This window comes from Ursus maritimus, unplaced genomic scaffold (genome assembly GCF_017311325.1).
Source record: "Ursus maritimus isolate PB19 unplaced genomic scaffold, ASM1731132v1 scaffold_10, whole genome shotgun sequence".
NCBI lineage: Eukaryota > Metazoa > Chordata > Mammalia > Carnivora > Ursidae > Ursus > Ursus maritimus.
In genome coordinates this window covers 67,931,352-67,955,089 of record NW_024423344.1, presented here as the reverse complement: position 1 = coordinate 67,955,089, position 23,738 = coordinate 67,931,352, and the positions used below count along the sequence as shown (strand labels likewise).

The following is a 23,738-nucleotide window of genomic DNA, read 5'->3' as shown; positions in this document are numbered from 1 at the left end:
TTCCGAAGTTTTATCAAAGCTCAGCCCCATATAAGGAGTTTTATCGTGGTTTTCCACTTTTTAACGTAGGACTTGAAATTCCATCTTAACATTATTTATCACAAGAAAATAATTGGAAATAATCCAAATATTCATCAAGGGCGTAGCTAAGCAAATTATGCATTAACACACTGGAATACTGTAGAAATACCCAATGTCTATATGAGATTGACATATGACAAATACTCAGGTTACACTGATCCATGAACATCTAAGTGGATAAAGCAAACACAAGACACCACGTGTGCGATGCTTACTAGCCTGCGAAATGTAGGAATGTATGCTGCATCCATCAGTGCAGTACTTGGGGAATGATCTACTGCAGAATTAATCTTAACCTTTCCCCCTGAAACAGCTTAAGTTTTTTTCTTTCTTTTTCGTCGTTTTTGTCGTGGTTGTCGTGGTTACCATCTTCTTCTTTTTTAAAAGAAAACCTAACTTTCAGTTCCTAACAAGGCCTTAGCTTGTTTCTCATACTTTTTAGGTTAACACAAATCAGATCACTGTGGTAAATTCATATTTCACTAAATAAATGTGTGACTGATTTCATTTCCTGGCAGTGATACGCATTTGGCCAAAAAAAAAATTCCAACTGAAATTCAATTTAAAAGCAAAGTTCTACATCCATCTGAGATGTGGGGTGCTGCACACAATTTTGTTCTTAACCAGACAATGATTCAGGAAAAAAAGGGGGGAAATTTCTGCCTAAAAAGTTAGTGCATCCCCTCTTATCACAAAAATACATTTGCTCTATTTAGATGGTTTTGTTTCCTTTGCCAGGGCTTTGCCAAAAATCACTAAATTATGAGTAAAAATGCAAATCCGATTCTTTGTTCTTGTTACTATATATGTAAACATAGTACATATCACAGATTCTTTTTCTTTTTTTGGGGGGTACTTCTTAATAATCCCCTTTATCTATTTCACTTATACTCCCCACCTACTTCTCCTTTGGTGACTACCAGTTTGTTCTCTGTATTTATGGTTCTGTTTCTGATTTTTTTGTTTGTCTTGCTTTTTTAGACTCCACATGGAGAAATCATATGGTATTTATCTTTCTCTGACTTACTTCACTTAGCATAATGCCCACTAGATCCACCCATGTTGTTGCAAATGGCAAGATCTCATTCTTTTTATGGCTAATATTCTTGTGCGAGTGTGTGTGTGTGTGTGTGTGTAGTATCTATTCACCTATCAGACGACACTTAGGCTGCTTCCATATCTTGGCTATTGTAAATAACACTAATATAAACACAGGGGTACATATATCTTTTTGAATTCATGTTTTCATCCTCTTTGGGTAAATTCCCATTAGTGGAATTACTGGATCATATGGTAATTCTATTTTTAACTTTTTGAGAAACCTCCATACTATTTTCCACAGCGGCTGTGCCAGTTTGCATTCCCACCAACAGTGCACAAAGGGTTCCCTTTCCTCAAGTACGGATCCTCATCAGTACTTGCCATTTCTTGTCTTTTTGATACTAGCCATTCCAACCAGTGTGAGGTGATACCTCACTGTGGTTTTGATTTGCATTTCCCTGATGATTAGTGAGACTGAGCATCTTTTCATGTGTCTGTTGGCCATTTGTAGGTCTTCTTTGGAAAAATGTTTGTTCAGGTCCTCTGCTCATTCTTAATCAGATTATTTTTGCTTTGAGTCATGTAAGTTCCTCATATATTTTGGATACTAACCCCATATTGGATATACCATTTGCAAATACCTTCTCCCATTCACTAGGGTGCCCTTCTAAGGTTTTGTTGATGGTTTCTTTTACTGTGCAACACTTCATAGATTTTTAAAAAACTATATAAATCTTAAAATTTTAGAAGTTAGGTCTATAAAGGGCAGTTTATATTGCTTTTAGTTAAATCTGCTTTTAATTAAAAGTACTCTCCTTGGTTCTTCCTAGAGACTGTGAACACCACTGTTGGATACAAAAATGGACAACAATTTTACTACAGCCTCTGCGGCTTCGCAGGGAAACGACTGTGATCTCTATGCACACCGCGGCACAGCCAGGATACTAATGCCTCTGCATTACAGCATTGTCTTCATTATTGGGCTTGTAGGAAACGTGCTAGCCTTGGTTGTCATTATTCAAAACAGGAAAAAAATCAACTCTACCACCCTCTATTCAACAAACTTGGTGATTTCTGATATACTTTTTACCACTGCTCTGCCTACACGGATAGCCTACTACGCACTGGGCTTTGACTGGAGAATCGGCGAGGCCTTGTGCAGGATAACTGCTCTGGTGTTTTACATCAATACATACGCAGGTGTGAACTTCATGACCTGCTTGAGCATTGACCGGTTCTTTGCTGTGGTGCACCCTCTGCGGTACAATAAGATGAAAAGAATTAAATATGCCAAAGGCATTTGCATAGGGGTCTGGATTCTAGTATTTGCTCAAACACTCCCACTACTCATAAAACCTATGTCAAAGCAGGAGGAAGAAAGGACTACATGCATGGAATATCCAAACTTTGAAGAAACAAAATTTCTTCCCTGGATCCTGCTTGGTGCATGTTTCATAGGATATGTGCTTCCTCTCCTGATCATTCTCATCTGCTACTCTCAAATCTGTTGCAAACTCTTTAAAACTGCCAAACAGAACCCACTAACTGAGAAATCTGGTGTAAACAAAAAGGCTCTCAACACAATTATTTTTATAATTGTTGTGTTTGTTCTCTGTTTCACACCTTACCATGTTGCAATTATTCAACACATGATTAAAAAGCTTCATTTTCCTGATCTCCTGGAATGCAGCCAAAGACATTCATTCCAGATCTCTCTGCACTTTACAGTATGTCTGATGAACTTCAATTGCTGCATGGACCCTTTTATATATTTCTTTGCATGTAAAGGGTATAAGAGAAAGGTTATGAAGATGTTGAAGCGTCAGGTCAGTGTATCAATTTCCAGTGCTGTGAGGTCAGCCCCTGAAGAAAACTCACGTGAAATGACAGAAACTCAAACAATGATACATTCCAAGTCGTTAAACGGAAAGTGAAAAGGAATTAAATCTTGGAATTATAGCAAAGTAGATTTTATGACAAACTTTGCCGGACTTTTCTTATAAAGCAAAATGATTGTTCAACTTCCAAGTAGGATTCCTGTAAATTCCTTTCATTGGGCATGAGCTCCCACCTCCAACTTGGAAGAAAACTGATATATATTATTTTTACACTCAAGAAAATAACATAAAGCAAAGTTCTAATTTGTAAATGAAATGCTACACCAAAAGGGAGGGTATTTTAATAACTCTCAGTGTAAAAAGTTTTATAAAAAAATCTTTTTAAAATTTTAATAAAAAATTAAAAATTACAACATCAGTATTTCCTGCCAATAATTTGGCAAAAGAAAAGACTGTATGATTGTATATTGCCCTTGTAAAAATGTCAATATTGTAACAAGTTTCTTTATTTTTGGTAACATATTTCTTTAATCCATACTTTTTTCAATTTCAGACTTTCATCTCCTCAATAACATCAGCATTTTGTTTTGTTCTGAGTCATAAATATTCTGTTTCAACGACTCTTTTGGAATAAAGAGCAGGATACTACAAAATTAAGAGTACTTCTTTCAATGCCTACTTAGAGGGAGAATAGAATTAGAAATAGATTTGGATGATAACGTTATAAGTAATAATGGTGACAGAGGCAATGAAAACACTGAGCTCTTTCCCAGGCAGCCAGCAGAGTATTTAAGGGCCCATCAGTTAGGCATATGACAAGGATTTTATGTGGAGGTACCCACTGGGAGGAGGGTCCACTTGCTGAATTCTGCTTGGGAATTAAAAAAAAATTGCAAATATGCTTGGCTTTTCTTGGGTGTCTGGGGATGATTTCTTTTTTATTCATAGGTTGGTAGTACCCTGATCTGTATTTCAATGGTCTGGGTTACCAGAAAGGGCAAAGAGGATGAGCAGCAGCAGGTATAGTTGCTGTTTGCCTAAATAAGATAGGTGGAAAAATGCAAAATTATAAACTGAAAGAGTTCCCGAGATTCTTTGCAACATTATACATTTGCTCACATAAATACCTTAGCATGAATAGTATGACCTTTGCAAGTAGTCACCCTGTCTGTCAGCTCAAATTTGTTTTACTAAATCCCCAAATTACCTCAATACAGTATCTATGTTAGCAATAATACCGATTTTGATAATGGAACAGAAAGAAATGAAGCACTATATCATGAGTCATACTTTAAATTTTTTTTGGGCTTTATATCCTGGAAATCTTTTCTTTCGAATTCTTAACCTACTCATTTCCAACTTGTACCCTGTAAGAAAATTAATCTTTATGGTTAAGTCAACACCATTTACTGAGTACTTTCAGATTTGTATTATGTGAATTTCACAAAGAGCTACCTGACCTTGAGGCCAATGACCAAAAAAAGGTACTGATCTTTTCAACAGATCTTTGATGGAGACAGGTGAGACTACACAGATGGAAGTCAGGATCTTAGGGCCTTACCCTTCACTCTATATAAAACCCCCCAAGCAAAGGAGAAGAAAGGGCCGAAGACTACATGTTATGCAGGGTGGCACTTACATAGCCATTTGCGTTAGATCCCAAAAGAAACACTGTAATGAAAGCTACTAAAGGAAAATCAGAAAGAGGCCACCGTAACTTCAGGGCATCTCTGTGGTGCATGAGTTCGATGACAACACTGGAGCACAGACTAGCTTACGTATGAGCCAACATGCTGCTTCACCGCAGATGAGAAAGTCCTCTCTGTGCTCAGGATCTTAAGATCCTTCAAACACAAAAGTAAATATCTATGTCACCTGGCAAAGGAATAACACATTCTTTTATCTGTTTAACAGTTTTCTGCCTCCTACCTCCACTGTACCACAAATCCATATAAATGATTTTCTCCAATCAGTAGTCAACTAATTAAAAAAAAATGTCTGTACTCCAGTCTAACTCAGCTATTCACTCTCCTTCAAAAGGCCCCTACTACCTACTTCATTCATGAGGTCATGGTTTACACATGGACTCTGGGCACCCTTAAACTGTCGCGGATTATTAGTTGGCTTTGCATTTACTTCCCTCATGGAGTAGCTAAACTTGGAGAACAGGGACAGTGTCCTATAATCTTTGTATTCTGTTACAGAACAAAAGGGTAGACTTATATACAACACACTGTTTGAAAATCACAAACCCTGTAAGTATTTTCTATATGTATCAGGTGATACATTATTAATAATCGTGAGCCAGAAAAACTTATCTAGGAAAGCTGACAGTTATATAGCAGCTAATCATATCTACCTCTCCATAATTTTATTTTTTTTCTAAAAGGATATTTGGTTAATTAAAAAAAAAAACCCTCAAAGCTATTTAGTTTGAATCAGTATAAATGCATCAACTCTTCAATGATAGTATAAAATAGTACAGAGAATACAGAATAGTAAATGTTAGATGTTAGAAATATTAGGTATATGTGACAAACTCAATAATTTACACAATAGTCCATACTTTATGTAATGTCTTCCTTTCCACATTCCTGTGAAACAGGACAAACACATAATATCACCCATGCTTTATTAAGAAACCGAAGTTCCGAAGAGGGACCTGATAAATTAGAGGCAGCATCAGGAATGTAACCCTAACTCTCTGTCCTAGCCATAGAGTAGACAGAACTGTATCCACATAGACCCTGAAAAAGTATTAGAAGGCTTAAACTGTTGCATTATATGTCAGCAGACCATCTAATCCTTAAACAGGACAAAAAGCCAGCAGTAGGTAGATTATAAACTTGACTGGCCTGTGAGTTCCATGAAGACACGGATGTCATCTGCTTCTGTGCACAGCACCTGGTACAAAGCCCGGCACACAAGAAGTTCTCAAATATCCATCTAATCAAATAGCACCTGTTTTGTACCATAACCTAACAAAACTCTAAAGCCCTGCTGAAATATCTGTGAAGTTCTTAACTTCTCAATGAAAAGATGCACCGTAAATGCTTAATTACATATACTAAAGCATATATACAAGAGCATATGTGTAATTGAAGACTGTGATCCGCTAAAACCCTGCAATTTAGGAATAGTAAAAAATAGAGCTAATTACCAACAAGTCAATTTAAATCTAGATACAGAGTATGTTCTCCTTGGAAATAATTTTATATTTCCAGAGGCAAGGACAGTGACTTTTACCAATCAGTAAAAAATACCAGGCAATTTTAAAAGGGGAAGCACTGACCTTAAATTAGCTCTCAAAATGGTCTATTTTGGTACTCTTTAGCCCATTGTAATTTGTTATTCTTTGCAAAGCTAAAAACATGTCCTTATTGACTACTCAGGTCAGAATGAAAAATGAAAAGCTGATCTAGCGACAACGCAGCCTATTCTTCTGCATCCAGCATGGACTAAACGCACTCATGAGAAATGCCGCCAATGCAAGTCTGTTTTATACCAAACTCTGAAAAAATGATCACGTAAACGATAATCCCCAAATTTCTTTTAAAATAAAAGCTCACTTAGCTAAGAAGGACATTTATTGACTGCTTCCTCTGTGCCACTTTTCCAAGCACTTGACGGGCATCATTTCACTTAATCCTCCCTGCCTTAAGAGCAGGGATAATTATTATTTCAATTTGGCTGATGAGGGACCTTGAGTGCCAGGCCACATGCAGAGGTGGAACCAGGCATAAAATCCACCCCATCGGACCCCAGTGCCTGGAGGCTGACTCAGAGTGCAAGGATGTCTTTCCCCCGGCCCCTCAACTACTGTCAAGAGACCAGCCTTCCTTCCAGATATCATACTGGAAGCCAGCATGGTAGTAACAAGATCAACACAAATACTTGCTAACAGTAACATGGCATAATGCTTGGAGCAATATATATACATATATACATATATATAATCCCTCTAGAGAAGCACTATACACACATGCACACACACACACACACATATAATCTTGTTCAAGCCTCATAATACTTCTGTGAGGCTCGTCCCATTACTACCCCTGTTTTACAGACAAGGAAATGATAACCCAGAGAAACAGTAAATTGCCCAAACGGCTGTAAGTGGGGGAGCCAGTCCAATTCCAGGGTCTGCACATTAATCTTAATCACTATACTATTTGTCTTAAACAAGTAGAATTATGGTCCAGCTCCTCAGAGAGCCTTGAAAGAGACACTGTTCACCAAATATCCTCAAATTCCCTTAGGGGCATATGTGACTACATCTGACCAATGGGCTGGGGGCAAAAGTGACATATGTCACTTCCAGGCTGAAGTGTTAGAGAGCAGTGAGAGATATTCCACTCCTCTCTTGTCTCCTGTCACAGTGACCAGAGATGTTCTAGATGGTGGGAACCTTTGTGAGCCTGGATCCTTGAATGAGTAAGTGGAGAACTCCCCACCTTTTACCCCAACCACTCATGTTGGCCAAGTAGCACAAATAAGAAATATACTAATATATTTAGCCACTGAGATTTCAGGGTTAATTTGTGGCTACAACATAAGCCAGCCTTCTGACTAATGCAGCATTTAAGCTACTTAGAATGAAACAGACCAATAAACAGAACGTAAGAAAAGAAAAATGCAGACACTATCCAGTTCTCCTGGCAAACAAACATAATCTTCCTTAATCCCACTTTCATTGTGTCATTTCATGCTCCAGGATTGAGAATAGTTCCCCATGATCTACCACACAAAGTCCAAGTTCCTCTCCCATACTTTCAAGCCCCTGCAACCTAATTTCCCTCTATTGCCCAACATGTACCTTTTGAGTTAGTCTAGTTGGTTTTGTTTCTGTACCACGAACATAACGAATATTTGGTTCCCAATAATTGGATTATTTTGCTTCCTCTATTGATTCTTTACACTCATATCCCCATCATACCTCGTCCTTAAATTCTTCTTTGACTACTCACAGCCACCCATCATCTTCCTTTTGTCAACTTATTTGGATCTTATATAGTCAATGCTACATAGTTTTAACTTTAGATGTGTACTATCTTAGAATAAAAGAAAACACACAGTTCTGGTCTGACTGCTAATCAGCTGTACCACCTCTGTCCAGTCTTTTGCCTTTCTAGATTTCAGTTTTCTTATCAATGAAACAATAGCATGAGATAATGTGTAAACTCTTGGCCAACATCACACAGCCCATGGTCGATTACTTCCCATGCATTCACTCTTACATTCCTCACCTGAAACACAAGCTCCTCTGGGGCAGAGATCCTGACTTTTACTTCTTTCTATTCTGAGTAACTCCAAGCACAGCACCTCGCACATCGGTAATGCTCAGAAGATATATGTTGACTACAGTTAACCCAATATTAGCTGACGTTACTACTATATGATTTGTAATATTAGAGTACGATGGATAAGGGGTTTTATTATTGCCGGTCATAACTTGTTTGGCAGCAATAGGTAATTAATATGTGCTTTGTACTGGAATATTAATCATGAAAAATACACTAAACTGGAACCTGGAATGACAATGAAATCAGTCAAGATTTCTTAAAAACAGAACAAAACAAAGCAAAAAACTAGCTTTCTACTGTGAGTATAAGGAGTGCCCCCAGCTTTCCCTCTTCCTTCTGCATACAAGAAGCAACATACGGTAGATACAGTTATTTAATGTCTCCCTGATAATACACACCAGACTGCTCTACCTTACAGAAATCTCTGCCACGACACAGCTGTTAGAAAGAAGGGACTGTATGGGAGGGTAGCACATGTGGGAAAACACATGATCTTATTTTTCAATAGTTTATCTTCCTCAAAAGTTTTAAAGACCTTCTTTTTCTCTTTATTGCATACCTACTATGTGGCTTCTGGCTGCTAATAATGTTTTTTTAGATATCTTGCCTAATCAACTAAATGGCAAGCCACTCATGGGCCCATTACTCTTCTGTCCTACATGGCACGTCCCACAATTGATCCAAACCAAGAATTCAAATAGCGTTTGATTGGCTTTTATGAGTTTTCTCAGAGTGTGAGAACATTTATTTCTGATTTCTATACTAGTAAGAATGACTTTTCCCATGCAGGTTTTGAGAAGAAAAGAGTGTGTCAGAATGAAACTACAAGGAGGCTACCAAAGGTTTTAATGGAGCTCTAAAAATGGTAACATCGCAATGTGTTCTTACTGCTGGAGGATGGCAGCTCTATAATTTTCCCCTCATGTCCTATAGCGAAACATTGGTTTTTCGTTTTAACATATATAGTGAGAATATATGGGGCTACTGCCTGCAGTTGGGTTTAAAAAATAAATGCCAATTAGATTACGCATTGGTTTACCATATACATATTGCAGTTCAAGAGAGCAGTGAAAGTATCACAAGTGCCATCTTGTGTATTACTGACTCTTTTCCCTATTAAGGGATCAAGAGCAAGGAGAGGTCATGAATTTGAGTGTTATTAGCTTTACCTGAAGAATAGCTGTTAAGAAGAAGGCATCAACAAAACAGACCCATAGACATAACACTCACAACAAGAAATCAAAGCATGCCCATTTTTAGTCCCACAACCTGGTAAGCGCTCAACCTGGGACATGGCCTGACTGTACCTGTACCCACACACTTGGGTCTCTGGAGAGACCCAGCGAGAAACCAGTCAATCAGAGGCAGGGGCAGGGCTGAAAGATGCTGTAGGTCTTGGCCATGCAGAACTGAGGAAGCAAATGGTAAAGTGGTAGATGGAAAGAAAAAAAAAAGTATCCCATTAGGGATCCAGTTGTCAAATTATTTGAAGTTTGTGTGTTCGGCAAAAAGCTGATAAGGTGATGACTACATGGTAATCATTATAGTATTCTCTCTGCATTTGTGTTGTGTTTGAAATTTTTCTGTAATACATTTTAAAAACTGCTAAGTATAGTCTCCAACACATTCCCATACTCTTCTTACACATGAGGGGCAGAAGCAGAAATTCAGGGACAAACTCAAAAAGGATTGAGAGAGAGATGGCAGTGCATATCACGTGGCTCAAAGTCCGTCTCTCATTAGTTAGCTGCACGACCCAAATTATATGAGAGGACAGGAATGGGACACATGGCCACATTCATATTTTAAGATCACATGGGAGAAAAGTCTCAACCGACCTTCAAGAAGTCCTAGTAAAAGATGGCTTTCAGTGACAAAGTCACCAACAAAGAACAGGATACACAGAAATCCACATGAAAAGACTGTCAGGGTTTCATAAACATACACACATGCACATACATAATGCTCCACTGACCTCCCAACACAAAGGCTCCTTCCTTTTCCTTACACCATGCTCCAGTTCAAATGGAAGTCTTTCAAATTCAGGTATACTGCTTTGTATATACATACTTGAAGTCGAACGTAAAAGTCGAATTCTCTTGACAACCAGTCTTGTCAGCAAAGATTCACTTATAGATAACAGAATAGCTCTCAAGTTATCTTGGGCAGAAAAAGACTTAGTACACAGAATTAGGTACTTATAAAACTGCTGAAAAGGCTAGAAGGGCAGATTCAGGCTGTGCCTCCAGGAACAACACAGAACAACTGGTCTACCTGGAAGACTGCTTCCTCTGCCACATTCAGGATACTGGGAAATCAGGAAGTCATTACATCATTTCAATGTAATCCAGGAATCAGGAAGTTGTGTGAACTAGAACCTCTAGAGTCCTGTTGGGTCTGTAGAACTAGACCACAAAATTGGTATTTCATACGCTACCACCTTGGCTCACACTGAACTCAGCACCATATAAGTTCTTCTGACTGGTGAAGCCTAAATCATATTCCGAACACTGGATGCAAGGGGGCTTAAGAAATAAAGTATTCAGCTTTCCACCCTCTGCTTTATGTGGAGGTACATGACGAGGACTGTGGGAAAGATAATGAGCAAGCCAATCTAAATGTATCCATCATACCACAAAAAATACAAAAATACTCTACCAAAAGGGAGGAAGGAGTGTTTAATTAAAAAAAAAAAAGAAACAAAAGGGGTGCCTGAGTGGCTCAATCAATTAAGCATCCAACTCTTGATTTTGGCTAAGGTCACGATCTCTGGGTCATGATCTCAGGGCCCTGAGATGGAGCCCCGTGGCAGGTTCCGCACTCAGTGGGGAGTCTGCTTGAGATTCTCTCCCTCTTGCTCTGCCCCCCCCACTCACGCATGCCCACATGTGCACATGCTTTTTCTCTCTCTCTAAAATAAATAATCTTGGGGTGCCTAGGCGGCTCAGTCAGTTAAGCGTCTACCTTTGGCTCAGGTTATGATCGCAGAGTCCTGGGATTGAGCCCCGTGTCAGGCTCCCTGCTCAGTAGGGAGTCTGCTTCTCCCTCCCCCTCCCCCCACATCGTGCGTGTGTGCTCTCTTGCTCTCTCTCTCTCACATAAATCTTAAAAAATAAAATAATCTTTAAAAACCCTTAACTTTACCATATTATTAAAATAACGTCCATCTTCTTTAAAGTAACTGGCTTATACTCTTTAAAGTGTCAAGCTCATAAAAGACAAGGGCAGAATGAGAACTGTTCCAGATTAAAGAGTTAAGGGACATAACAACAAATGCATCATATAATAATGGATTGGACCACAGATGAGATTTTTTTTCCTTTTTGCTATAAAATAGGACATTATTGGGACAATTGCCAAATATGAATAAACTAATATATACTGATGTATTTAGGGGTAAAGGGGCATTATATCTACAGCTTGCTCTCAAATGATTCGGAAAAAGTACCATAAGTACATAGAAAACAACAAGGCAAATGTGAAAGATGTTAATAATTAGGGTGCCTGGGTTTAGAGTCTGTGCAAGTTTTTTTGTCCACTTCCTGTGATTTTTCTATAAGCCGAGCTACTTCAAAAAATTCTTTAAAGTCTTAGACACAGTGGCAGCATTTGGGAGCTCTGAAAAGGAATAGCGCAGTTTCTTCCATTAAGTTAAAATGAAAATTAATAGCCAAATAACTACAGTGGCATATAGTTGGTGCTTTTTCAGATACTGTTCCATGGGGCATTTTCCTTCTTGCAACATGTGCTTATTTCGTACTTCTCATTTTAGCAGCAAAATCTGAATACAACCTAAAAGTTGTCTTTAGACACTAACATCTACTTTTATAAACATCTGCAACATGGCAGTTAAAAATGTATCTAGGAAGCCCCAGTCTGGTGAGTTTATACACTCAAATTACTTTCTAGTACAATAAACAGAGGACCATTCACTACATTTTTTACCTTAAAAAAAAAAAAGGAGCGTTAAGGCTGTGTTACACAAAAGGAAATGTCTGAGCTAAGAGTCAGACAGGCATGAATTTCAATCTAGGCTCTGCCTGTTAAATACGCAGGCATGACCCTAGTGACTCAATCAATTCTAAGAACCTCTGCTTTCTCACGGACAGAGTAATACTAAGACTGCTGTGGATGTTCATCTAAACCAGGAACATATGTAAAACAAGGCTCTATGGTACAAAACAGTTATCCAATACATATTTATCAAGATTCCTTAGCAGAAAGAGTAAATTCTGCTATGGAAAAGATCTCCAAATAGAATGCATAATATTAACATTTCATAATGCTACTCTGTATTTTTTCTCCAAGTTGTTGCTAATATTAACAAACATATCCTTGATGTAGTAATTTACTTACACAACAAATAGTTATTAAGGGCTTACTATGAAGGAAGCACTGTTCCAGGCATCAGGATGAGAGTTGAAAATAATACAGACTAAGTTGTCCTCATGAACCTTAGGTTCCATAAGCCAACATTAACCATTAAGTAAACAAATAATATCCGTTTAGGGGAGGGATAACTTTGAGTGTTATTCTGGTTTTGTTGCATCCTTGACTGGTTCACTGCCCTCCCAAATATTCTCTGAACTGCTTTACTAATAAACTCTTTCTCTGCTTGATAAGCCGGAGTCGGTTCTATTACTTCAACTAACAGGCATGCCTGTGTTCTCATAACCGAGAAAGCCTTTATCCCTTTGACCTCAGATAACAAAAGCACATTAGATACTTCAGAACTCAACATAGATCATACACAAAAAAATTCAACCCTAAGATAGGTATGAGATTATTTTTGTGTGCTATATATTTTGCTATGGTTACCAAGACGTGGTTAGCATTTTGAACTTTTTTTCTTAGAATAATGCAATGATCTGAATCTCAAATCTTTCATAAGGTGCAACTTTCCAATGATAAACAAGAACAGGAAGTGAATCTTGAATATACCAGACTTCTAGTTCCCTTCACTATTATCTACACTGCTGTCATCTCAGCCTGACTTAACATCATTAAACTTTCCACTGTCCTATCTTAAGTTAAAGTTATTAATAGTTTTATTTCTTCTCAAATAAAACATATATCCCATTAAACTGGAAATTTTGACATATACTCAAATGTTTTAAGTTCTAAGAGGAAATATCTAAAATAAAGGAATTGAGTAGCAAAGCAACTTACAAAAGCAGAAATGAAAACAGATGTTAAACTTCTTTGAAACAAATTTTTACTAATAGCCTCAACCAAAGCTATTTCAGTCAACTACTAGAAACATTCTACCTAGTCAAAAGATCTCAACAAGCTTCACAGGCCATCAGTAACTCAAGGGTGTGGGCTCTTTTCAAGGTTCTACTTACCACCCAGCACCATGCACATTATGGGATCTCAACACAGAGGAAATCAGTGCTGTAAAAGCTCACTTTAGGGCAGTGGCCCTCCACTGGGGGCAATTTTGTCTCCCCACCCTCCAAGTGTCATCTGGCAATGGCTGTCATGACTGGGGGTGGGGTTGCCACTGGCATCTAGTGGGTGGAGCCCAGGGATATTGCCTAACACCCCCGCAATGCTCAGCAGAGCCCCCCCTCTCCCCCCCAGCCAAGAAGTATGCAACTGAAAGTGCTGACCAAGGTTGAGAAAAGTGTGTTAGGTTAACCATACCACTGTCCTCACGTTCACATATAAAAATCACTGGTCACATGGCCTTCCATAACCCTCTGATGATAAACTACAGACCCTTTCAAACAGGATACATTCAATATGTCCCCTGGAAAGACGCTCTGATGACTGAAACTGCGAATGCAATCCCTGCAGTGTGAAAAGCCAGCGTGTCTTTTCACAACTAACCCATAATCTCCAAGGTAAGAAACTCTGCATTCCATTTTATTTGATTCTGAAGACACTGGGCTTCAAACATTACTAATATCTTGATTACAGCGAGTAGCTATTTCATTTCCTAATCGCTCCTGGGACAATGTCAAACGCATAAGTGAGGCAACAGAAGCCACTTCCTTTTCACACTTATCTTCTAACATCACGATTTTCTTTCATCACATTACAGAAAATGGTGCTCAAGGTTTCTGAGCCTGTGTCCTCCAAGGAGAGGATAGTTCCCACTGTACAGGATTATTCTGAGGATTAAAGTGACATTGAGGTGGCACACAGTGCCTGGGACAAGAATGGTGTGTGCTCACTGGGTCCTAACAGACGATGTCGCACACATAGCATTACACACCCAAATACTGAACTGATGGGATGACTGTGACATTGTTGGGAAAAGAGATATTTTGAGAAAGCAAGAATGAATAGATTATATATTTCTCTCTAGGGAAGATGCTGGAAATGATTTTATAAATCCATATTTCAATCCTTTAAAAAATACTATTGAACTCAAATTTGAAATTCAATGTTTATATTTTTCTGAGTAACAGATTTGAGGTGACTTACCGAGAGAGAGAGAGAGGTGGGGCGGGGGGGGGGGAAGGAAAAGAAAAGAAAGGGCATTAGTACAAAAGAATAATTCAAGTAACTTAGCATGTGGCAGACCAAAATTTCAATCACAGCCAGATCTCTCTGGTATTAAAGAACACTCATTTCACTACTCCATGCTGTCTCCCAGATGCTGTACACTGAGGGGGCCATGAAAGAGAAGAGCCTGCTCTTAAGTTAAGAGAGTGGTCAATTAGGTAATTAATTACAAAACCAAGTAATAAATGTTATGTGTAACCTGTAAGCATAAAATCATCCATGAACACAAAGGAAGGAGGGATCCATTCTGGCTGGGGTGGGTTTCACAGACTAGCTATCCCGGGCGAGTCCTGAAGGATAAGCAGAAGTCTGCCAAGCAAGGGAGAAAGGATGCTGCAATGAGAACTGTCTGCATACGTAAATTTAGAAAGGTGTGAAATGACACAGGAGTGACAGGCAGTGGTGAATAATGCACTGTAGCTGGTGTGTAGAGTACAAGGGGGGAATTAGAGAAAAGAAGACCAGAAAGGCTGGCTGGAACTCGACTCTGAGGTGCCTCACTAACAAACAGCAGTGGGAAGTCACAGGTTTCTGAAGGTGCAAAGGAATAAGATAAGATCTCCTTTGGAGATAAACTTAGGGGGGTGGAACAGTGCAGATGATAGCTCTGAGACCGTGACAGGGAGGAGGATTCTGCAATAGTCCAAACAAAAGCAGAAGAAATGCAATCAAAAGACTAGTACCTTTTCATTCATTCATTTACTCTGTCCACCCTTCGCCATCCATTCACCCATCCATCCAACATCGGTGCCCACTAGGTGGAGCCACTAAGCTGACCGAGGCATGACCAGTAAGTAGGTGAGACTGACATGGTCAGCTTGCATAAAGTTTCATTTCTAGTGGAGGAGACAGATACTAAACCATTCATTATACAATGAATTATTCCATTTTTTATGGTGATGAGTGCCATGAGAAATGTTCTCCAAAAGCATCTCTCAAGAGACTGTGACCTAGTCTGAGTGCAAGGATACTCAAAGCAAGCTGCAAGAAGTCACCTTTAAGCTTTCCTGCAGCCCGTGAGCTGAGACTACTTATTATCTCATATCTCTCATTTTAAATAAGTTTGAGAAAATTCTCTTTCATTAGTCAACTTTGGTTGGTGCAATTTGGTGCATTCACATTTAAGTACCTACTTACTCTGGTAAAGTCTAGCCAAACCAGCAGGTATTGCTGGAAGGGGCAAGAAGGATGGGGTGAGCTGAGAAGGGTGGAAAGAAATTAAAGGTTGAGAAACAAACTGAGGGCTTCAGAGGGGAGGGGGGTGGGGGAATGGGATAGACTGGTGATGGGTAGTAAGGAGGGCACGTATTGCATGGTGCACTGAGTGTTATACGCAACTAATGAATCATCGAACTTTACATCAAAAACCAGGGATGTACTGTATGGTGACTAACATAATATAATAATAATAATAAAAAAGAAATTAAAGGGTGAGGGAGGTGGGGGGAATAGGAGAAGGGGGAGAGACAGTGGAAGGAAACAGGACTTAATTCCAAAGGCTTTAGCTACACAACAGCAGACTTCATAAAGAGAAACTCATTAGGAGAGAACACGTAAATATTTCTTATGATCAATACTCAGAAACAATCCTCTGCAAACTGATAAACAGGATGAACCACCAGCCCGTCAACTTCTACTAATTTATCTTGACTGGGTGGCACTCTGTGTTTTAGATCTAGGAGTGATCTAGGTCAAAATTCCAACTCTTGTCAACTGAGTTACATACTCCTGGGCAGGTTTCTTAGTCTCTCTGAAAATCCGTTTTCATACCAGTAAAATAGATATAATCATACCAATTTCACAAAGTATTATTTTAATAGATATCAAAGGAGAGAAGAGATTTAAAATACCTATTCATTCAATTCAGTGAATCTATCATTCTAAACACATTAATGTGATCACTTCAAATTTGGAGGCCCTGGTGGCTCTATCCTTACCTTGAGAAGTATCTCTTTTCTTCTAAAATAAAGGCATTGATCATCATTCAAGCTGTGATGATTATTTATATGTTAAATATTTAGCCTGAGTTCAAGCCAAAGGGACAAATAATTCAGAAAGCTAACTGTCACTTATTGTTCACTTTGCCCACAATACCCACTTCCCTTAAAATATCCCAACGGTTGATATTCAAGATGACCACAGATGATTCTAGGTGTGCTGCTAACTCTCCAAGTGGCTCTCAGCTACAGAGAACCCAATCCCTTAGCACTTTCAAGATTAAAAGTTAACACGACCTCTTGGCACCAACTCTTTTACCACAGTAATACCATAGCTCAACTGAAAAGTCTAACACAGGACCACAAAATTAAGAATTATATTTCAATATCTATGACTGATTCTTTTAAATAGGTCCAAGTAACCAAATTAGTCCATCAAATAACTACAGTGGCATGATAATATTTGTTTCTTAGCCTTCTGAATCATATGAGCCCATTCCTGGAAAGTTATATCATTTGAAACGCCAAGAAGCATAATTAGAAAATCTGGGTAAAACAAGATCTATGTCAAACATATAATCTGATCATCAAGAACAACAGGAAAGATCCTTCTGTGATGACATTCGTAGGAAATTTATCCTGCTAGAAATGGGGTAGTTGCAGAAATTAGCAGAACATTAAATTTCTGTAGCCAGATTCTTGAGACCAAGCATGCTTCTCCTTGCTGCCTTCACCACCACCGCCCCAGCAGATTACAGAGAACAGCACGTCAATGACTAAAACATAATTTGCAAGGAAACGAAGAATGAGCCTTGAAGAGATGCTAGTGGTTACTATGACTGGGTGAGAACCGGGACAAGACAAAACTGACCAAAATAGGGAAACAGGAAATAGGTTCATGGAACAGTATAGCACTTGGTTACAAAGTCTATTTTATTTTGAGTAAAAGAATACTGTTTGAGGATAACAGAAGGTACAATGACTTAAATAAAATTTCTGAATGCTTGTAGAGGTAACCTGATATAATCAACGGACAAAAAATCGTTTGAATCCACAACTTTAAGTCTTCTTAAAACACACACACACTTTTAAACAATATTGCCAAAGATGGTAGATTGAGCACATGTACTTACCTCCTCTGTTCTCTCCTAAAACCTTGTAAGAATGGCATTAAAAGACTTTTTTAAAGGCATAAACCCACAAAGATAAGGAAGAGATGATGACTGTAAAAATTTCTCTGAGGTGGAGAACAGGAATAGAGTGCTAACTAAACTTGGCATATCTGAGAAAACTAAATACAAAACCTGCAATGGTGAAATCTGAGAAGCAAACTGATGAACGTTCCACTTGTCAAGGGGCTGTAAGATTAGCAGTGCCAGGTTTTTCTGGCACTGCTAAGAGACAGTCTGAGCACTGATCCTCTCCCAACAGTCTGCCCACCTCCCGACTGCTCCTCCCCATCCCAGTGGTTGACTGGGGTGTATTATCTAGAAATGGTAACAAGGAATGTCTTGTGACTGGGGGGCTCCCACGCAAAGATATTTGAGAGTACAAATATAATACTAAAAATCAAAGTTTGTATACTAAATGTTGAGACTCCTAGACTTCCACCTTACAGGTGGTAGACAAAAGAGTATGGTCTGGGCAATCTGATAATTCATGAGGGGGGAGAAAGATGTAAATGTACAGATGCTGATACTGAGAGTTCATAGTGAAACATCCCAACCAGGAGGCCCTACAGTGAAGTCCATGGTCATTCAGCACCTTGCACACAATCCCATTTCTTCAATTAGCCTTTTTTTAGAAGCTGGTTCTTTAAACAGATAGCCAAAGGCTCAGAGATATCTAAGGAAAACCCCTAATATCAAAAGCAGACAACAAGGAGGAAAAGAAGGAACTCAGAAAAAACAGAAACTGTGCAGAGAAATGAAAAACCCTGGGGGTGGGGGAGGGATTACCCTTAATATCATGAGAGATGTAAAAAGAAATATTATGTCCATGGGAAACAAAAAACAAAACAGGATGCCAGCAGAAATGAATATTCCAAAAATAAAAAGGAACTACTGGAAATTAAAACTAGGATAGCAAAAGTATTTAAAAGCTACTCAATAGATGAAAAGGTACTTCATCTCATTAGTCTTCAAGGAAATGCAAACTAAAACCACAATAATATATCACTGTATATCCACCAGAATGACTAAAATTAAAAGGACTGCTAATTCTCTTGGATCACGTACTCTGGGGGAGCCATGTCTGCCATGTCATGTAGCTATCCAGGCAGTTTCATGATGAGGAACTGAGGCTTCCTGCCAACAGCCATGTGAGTGAGTCATTTGGGAAGAGGGCCTTCAGATGACTGTGGTCCCTGCTGGCATTCTCACTACTACCCCGTGAAAGACTCTGGCCAGAATCGCTCAGCCAAGCTGCTCCCAAATTCCTGACCCGCAGGAAAACTGGCAACACATTCTAAAGGTAAACATAAGCATGTCCTGATTCAGCTTCTAACTCCCAGGTGTATACCCCACAGAGGTGTGTACATAGACACTGATGACGTGTTCGAGGATGTTCATAGCAAAAGTATTTGTAATAGTCCCAAATCAGAGACAACCCCCAAGTCCATCGACAGCAGAATGGAACACTACACGGTAATGATACAGTGTGAACAACCAGAGGTGCAGCAACGTGGATGGAGCTGAACAGGATACTAAGAGAAAGACACCAGACATGGAGTCTACATGTCATTCACACCAAGTTCAAAAGCAGACAAAATTAAACGAGGTGTTGAAAGTCAGTACAGACTGTGGGGAGGAAGTTGTGATTGGGAGGCAGCAAGGGTGCAGGTTATGCTCCACTTCTTCACCTGGATGGTGCTTAAAGGGATGTCGCCTTGTAAAAATTCAGCGTGCTCTGAACTTGGGATATGTACACTTTCCATGTACATTCTGTCCTTCAGTAAAAGTTTATTTTGAATATTAATTAGAAAAGTTAGAAGATAGAACTCAAGTAGTTTCCCAGCAAGGATAGCAAAAATACGAAAAGGAAGAGGAGGAAAAAGGATTAAAATTAGACCTGTTCAACCAGATAACAGGATCTCTGGAAAGAGAGAACCAAGAAAACGGAAGAAGAGATGATCAAAATAACTCAGGAAAAAAATTCAAGAGAAATCCATGAGTTCCCTGATTGACAGGGCCCACCAAGTATACAAGCAAAAGAGGTGAAAACCAGAACGAGTCCAAAGCACCTCATCACAAACTGTCGCCAAGTGTTCACAGTAAGAACTCCATTACGTTTGTCAATAACCACACTGCAGGGCTGGTACTGAGCACAGCATTCCCTCAACCACTTCTTCCTCTATGTCCTGCCTCCCCCCACCCCAGGCATACACCATACAAAGAAAAATGTTTCTTCTCAATATTGTTTACTTCCAAGAGTGTGAAGGTGAATCCCCAAGTAGCCTACATGCCTGATGGAACATCAGCAAACAAGAATGGGTAACAAATGGTGCTGTGGTGAGTGGGTTCTCTGTCCTGGGGGGGCTCATTCCCCCTCTCATCTCATCGCCAAAATGGCTTAATATGCTTCAAGGGAACATGAGTTGTGAGGCCCAAAGAGCCAGACATTCTTAGAAGAGAAATAACAAACTGCATGGTATTACTAACAAAACAGAATTTCTGGAAGAATCCTAAGTTATCATCTGTATTAACATCTATGCCAATACAAGAAAAGAGAGAACATATTAAAAATATGAAATCATACTATGTGGTAACATTAAGTATGAAAAACATGACAGATGGGATAAATACAGCTGAGAAATGAATTACCAAGCCAGGAAAAAAAAAAAAAATTAAGGAACTCTCCCGGGAGTCAGCATAAAAGGCTGACGGGGAAGGGGAAGGTATGGAGAGAATATATTTAAAGAACATAAAAATATTTCAATTAAGGATTAGCGATACAATTTAAAGATAATCTATATGTACACACATTACTAATTAAGTGATATTTAAGAAAGTCAAGGGTAAATTCAATAACTTCCAAAGGCAAAGATTAAACAGATGATAAAAGAACAAGATCAACCTCAGACTTCTCAAGACACAAGAGATTCAATAAGACAGTGGAGGAATACCATGAAAATAATGAAGAAAAAGAAGTTCAACTGAAAATTTTCATCCATACAAATCATTATTACTTAAAAGTGACAGCAAATGAAAAAATATCTTCATTTATACAAGGACTCATAGCTTTGTCAAGCACGAAGACTAACTCTGAATACTTGTGGAGGAAGCACTCCGTTAACAATTAAGGAGGAAACTACAGAAAGCTGAAATTAAGGGTTATCAAAAAGAAGAAATAGACAAATTCACAATTAGAATTCAAGTATTCAACATTCCTCGCTCTGTACCAAACAGAACAAGTAGACAGAAAACCAGTAGGGATGCAGAAGACATAAAAACCTCATCAACCAACCTGACCCAGTTGACATTCATGGAGCACAACACCCAGCGACGGCAGAACACATGCTTTTGTTAAGTGCACATGGAACAGTTAGCAAGACAGACGGAAAAACAAACGTCAACAAACTGAAATGAACTGGAATCATACAAAACAGGCTCCCTGAATACACAGAATTAGCAATCAGCAACAGAAATGTATTTTGGAAATCCTGGAAATTAAACAGTATACTTTTGACTAATTCAGGAATCAAAGAGGACATCACAAGGGATGCCAGAAAGTATTTTTAACTGAATGAAAATAAAACATGCCATAAAACTTGTGGGATGCAGCTACAGCAGTGCTTAAAGAGAAATGTGTAGCACTGAATACTTATATTAGAAAAGAAAGGTTTCAAATTGATGGTCTAGACTTCTACCCCAGAAGTAATAAAGATGATCAAGTTAATGCCAAAGTACGCAGAAGGAAAGAAATAACGATGGCAGGGGCAAAAATCAATGACACTGAACACAGGGAATACAAAAAAATAATTTAGCCTATTTTTTCATTTAAAGACTTTACTCTTTCTAGAGCAGTTTAGGTTCATAGCAAAATGGAAAGAAAGGTGCAGAGATGTCACCCACACATGCATAGTCTCCTCCATTACCAAAGTCCTCCACCAGAGTGGTGCACTTGTTACAACTGATGGACTTCGCTGACATATTATCATTCACTCCATAGTTTGTAGTAGGGGTCACTCTTGTTGTACATTCAGTGGACTTGGACAAATGTGTGACAGATACCCACCATTACGGTATCATACAGAATAGTTTCACTGACCTAAAAATACTCTGTGCTCTGCCTATTCATCCCATCCTCCCCCTCAGCCAGCCCCTGGCAACCACTGATCGTTTCACTGTTTCCAGTTTCGCCTATTCCAGAATGTTACATAGTTGGAAATCATACAGTAGGTAGCCTTTTCAAATTTCCCTCCTTCACTTAGTAATATGCTTTTAACGTTCCTCCATGTCTTTTCATGGCTTGGTAATCTCATTTTTTAATTATTTTTTTTTAAATAGGCTCCACACCCAGCATGGAGCCCAATGCAGGGCTCGAACTCATGAACCTGAAATAGACCTGAGCTGAGATCAAGAGTCGGATGCTTAACCGACTGAGCTACCCAGGCACCCCTATAATCTCATTTCTTTTTAGCATTGAGTAATGTTCCATTGTCTGGATGTGCCAAGTTTATCCATTCACCTATGGAAGGACAACTTGGATGCTTCCAAATTTTGGCAATTATAAGTAAACATCCATCTGTGTATACACATTCATGTGTGTATAAACATCTGAGTAATTTTTTATAGTTGTTAATACGTAAAAGAAACTGAAGTCATGGAGAAAAAATAAAAATACCTACCAAAAAAGAAAACTCTAGGTCCAGATAGCTTCTCTGGCCAAAACTGCCAAATATTTAAGGAAAAATAGTTACTACTAACTCTACAGAAATACTCTAAGAAAATAGAAGAGAAGGTAACGTGTCCCAGTTAATTTTATCAGGCCAGCATTATCTTAATACCAAAAGCACACAAAGATATTACAAGAATACTATGGACCAATATCACACATAAATACGGACATAAAAATTCTCAACAAAATATTAGCAAATCACATCTAGAAATACATAATGACAAGAATGTTTGACATTCAAATATCAATGTAATACACCATGTAAGCAGTCTATGTAGCCCATACCAGTAGATGCAAAAAAAATTATTTGGCAAAATTCAGTTTATTCATGATAAAAATTCTAGGAAAACTATAAATTAAAAGAGACTTCCTCGACCCAATAAAGGGAACCTAATAAATATCTCTGCTAACATACTTAATGATGAAAGACTGAATGTTTCCCCCCAAAGATCTGGAACGAGACAAGGTACGTCATCTCTCCACCTATGCAGCATCACACTGGGTGTCCTCGCCAGTGCAATAGGCAAGAAAATGAATAAAAGACATATTGTACTGGAAAGGCACAAAAATGTCTCTATTCTCAGACAACATGAATATCTATGTAGAAAATCTAAAAGGATCAATAACAACAACAAAAAGCTAGTCGGGCAGCTCCGTGAGAAAGTAGAATAGTAGGTACAAAGGGCTAGGAAGAATGGGAAATGGGGAGTTACTGTTGTGGTTTTTTGTTTTTTGTTTTTAAGCAGGCTCCATGCTCAATGTGGGGCTTGAACTCACGACCCTGAGATCGAGTCACATGCTCTACTGACTGAGCGAGCCAGGTGCCCCTGGGAGTTACTGTTTAATGAGTACAATGTCAGTTTTGCAAGAGGAAAAAGTTCTGGAGGGCTGCTGCACAACAATGTGAATATATTTAACATAACTGCACTCTTGAAAATAGGATGATAAATTTATATTATGTGGGATTTTTTTTTTACCACACTTAAAAAAATAAAATTAAAAAGAAATAGAAGGTGGGGTGCCTCGGTGGCTCAGTCAGTTAAGGGTCTGCCTTTGGCTCAGGTCACAATCCCAGGGTCCTAGGATGAAGCCCTGCATAGGGCTCTGTGCTCAGCAGGGAGCCT

General features: G+C 38.8%; 2 protein-coding genes across 4 annotated transcripts in view; one reads left to right on the top strand and one right to left on the bottom strand.

Moving 5' to 3' along the window:
• GPR183 (G protein-coupled receptor 183) overlaps positions 1–3,608 on the top strand; it is a 14,142-nt gene extending 10,534 nt beyond the window's left edge. For both annotated transcript variants that reach the window (XM_008685001.2, XM_008685002.2), the window contains one exon: positions 1,953–3,608. In XM_008685001.2, coding sequence (XP_008683223.1) covers positions 1,983–3,056 — 1,074 coding nt within the window. In that variant the 5' untranslated portion in view covers positions 1,953–1,982 and the 3' untranslated portion in view covers positions 3,057–3,608. The remainder of the gene's footprint in view (positions 1–1,952) is intronic.
• UBAC2 (UBA domain containing 2) overlaps positions 1–23,738 on the bottom strand; it is a 172,604-nt gene that overhangs the window by 83,343 nt on the left and 65,523 nt on the right. The gene's annotated exons all lie outside the window — the stretch shown is intronic.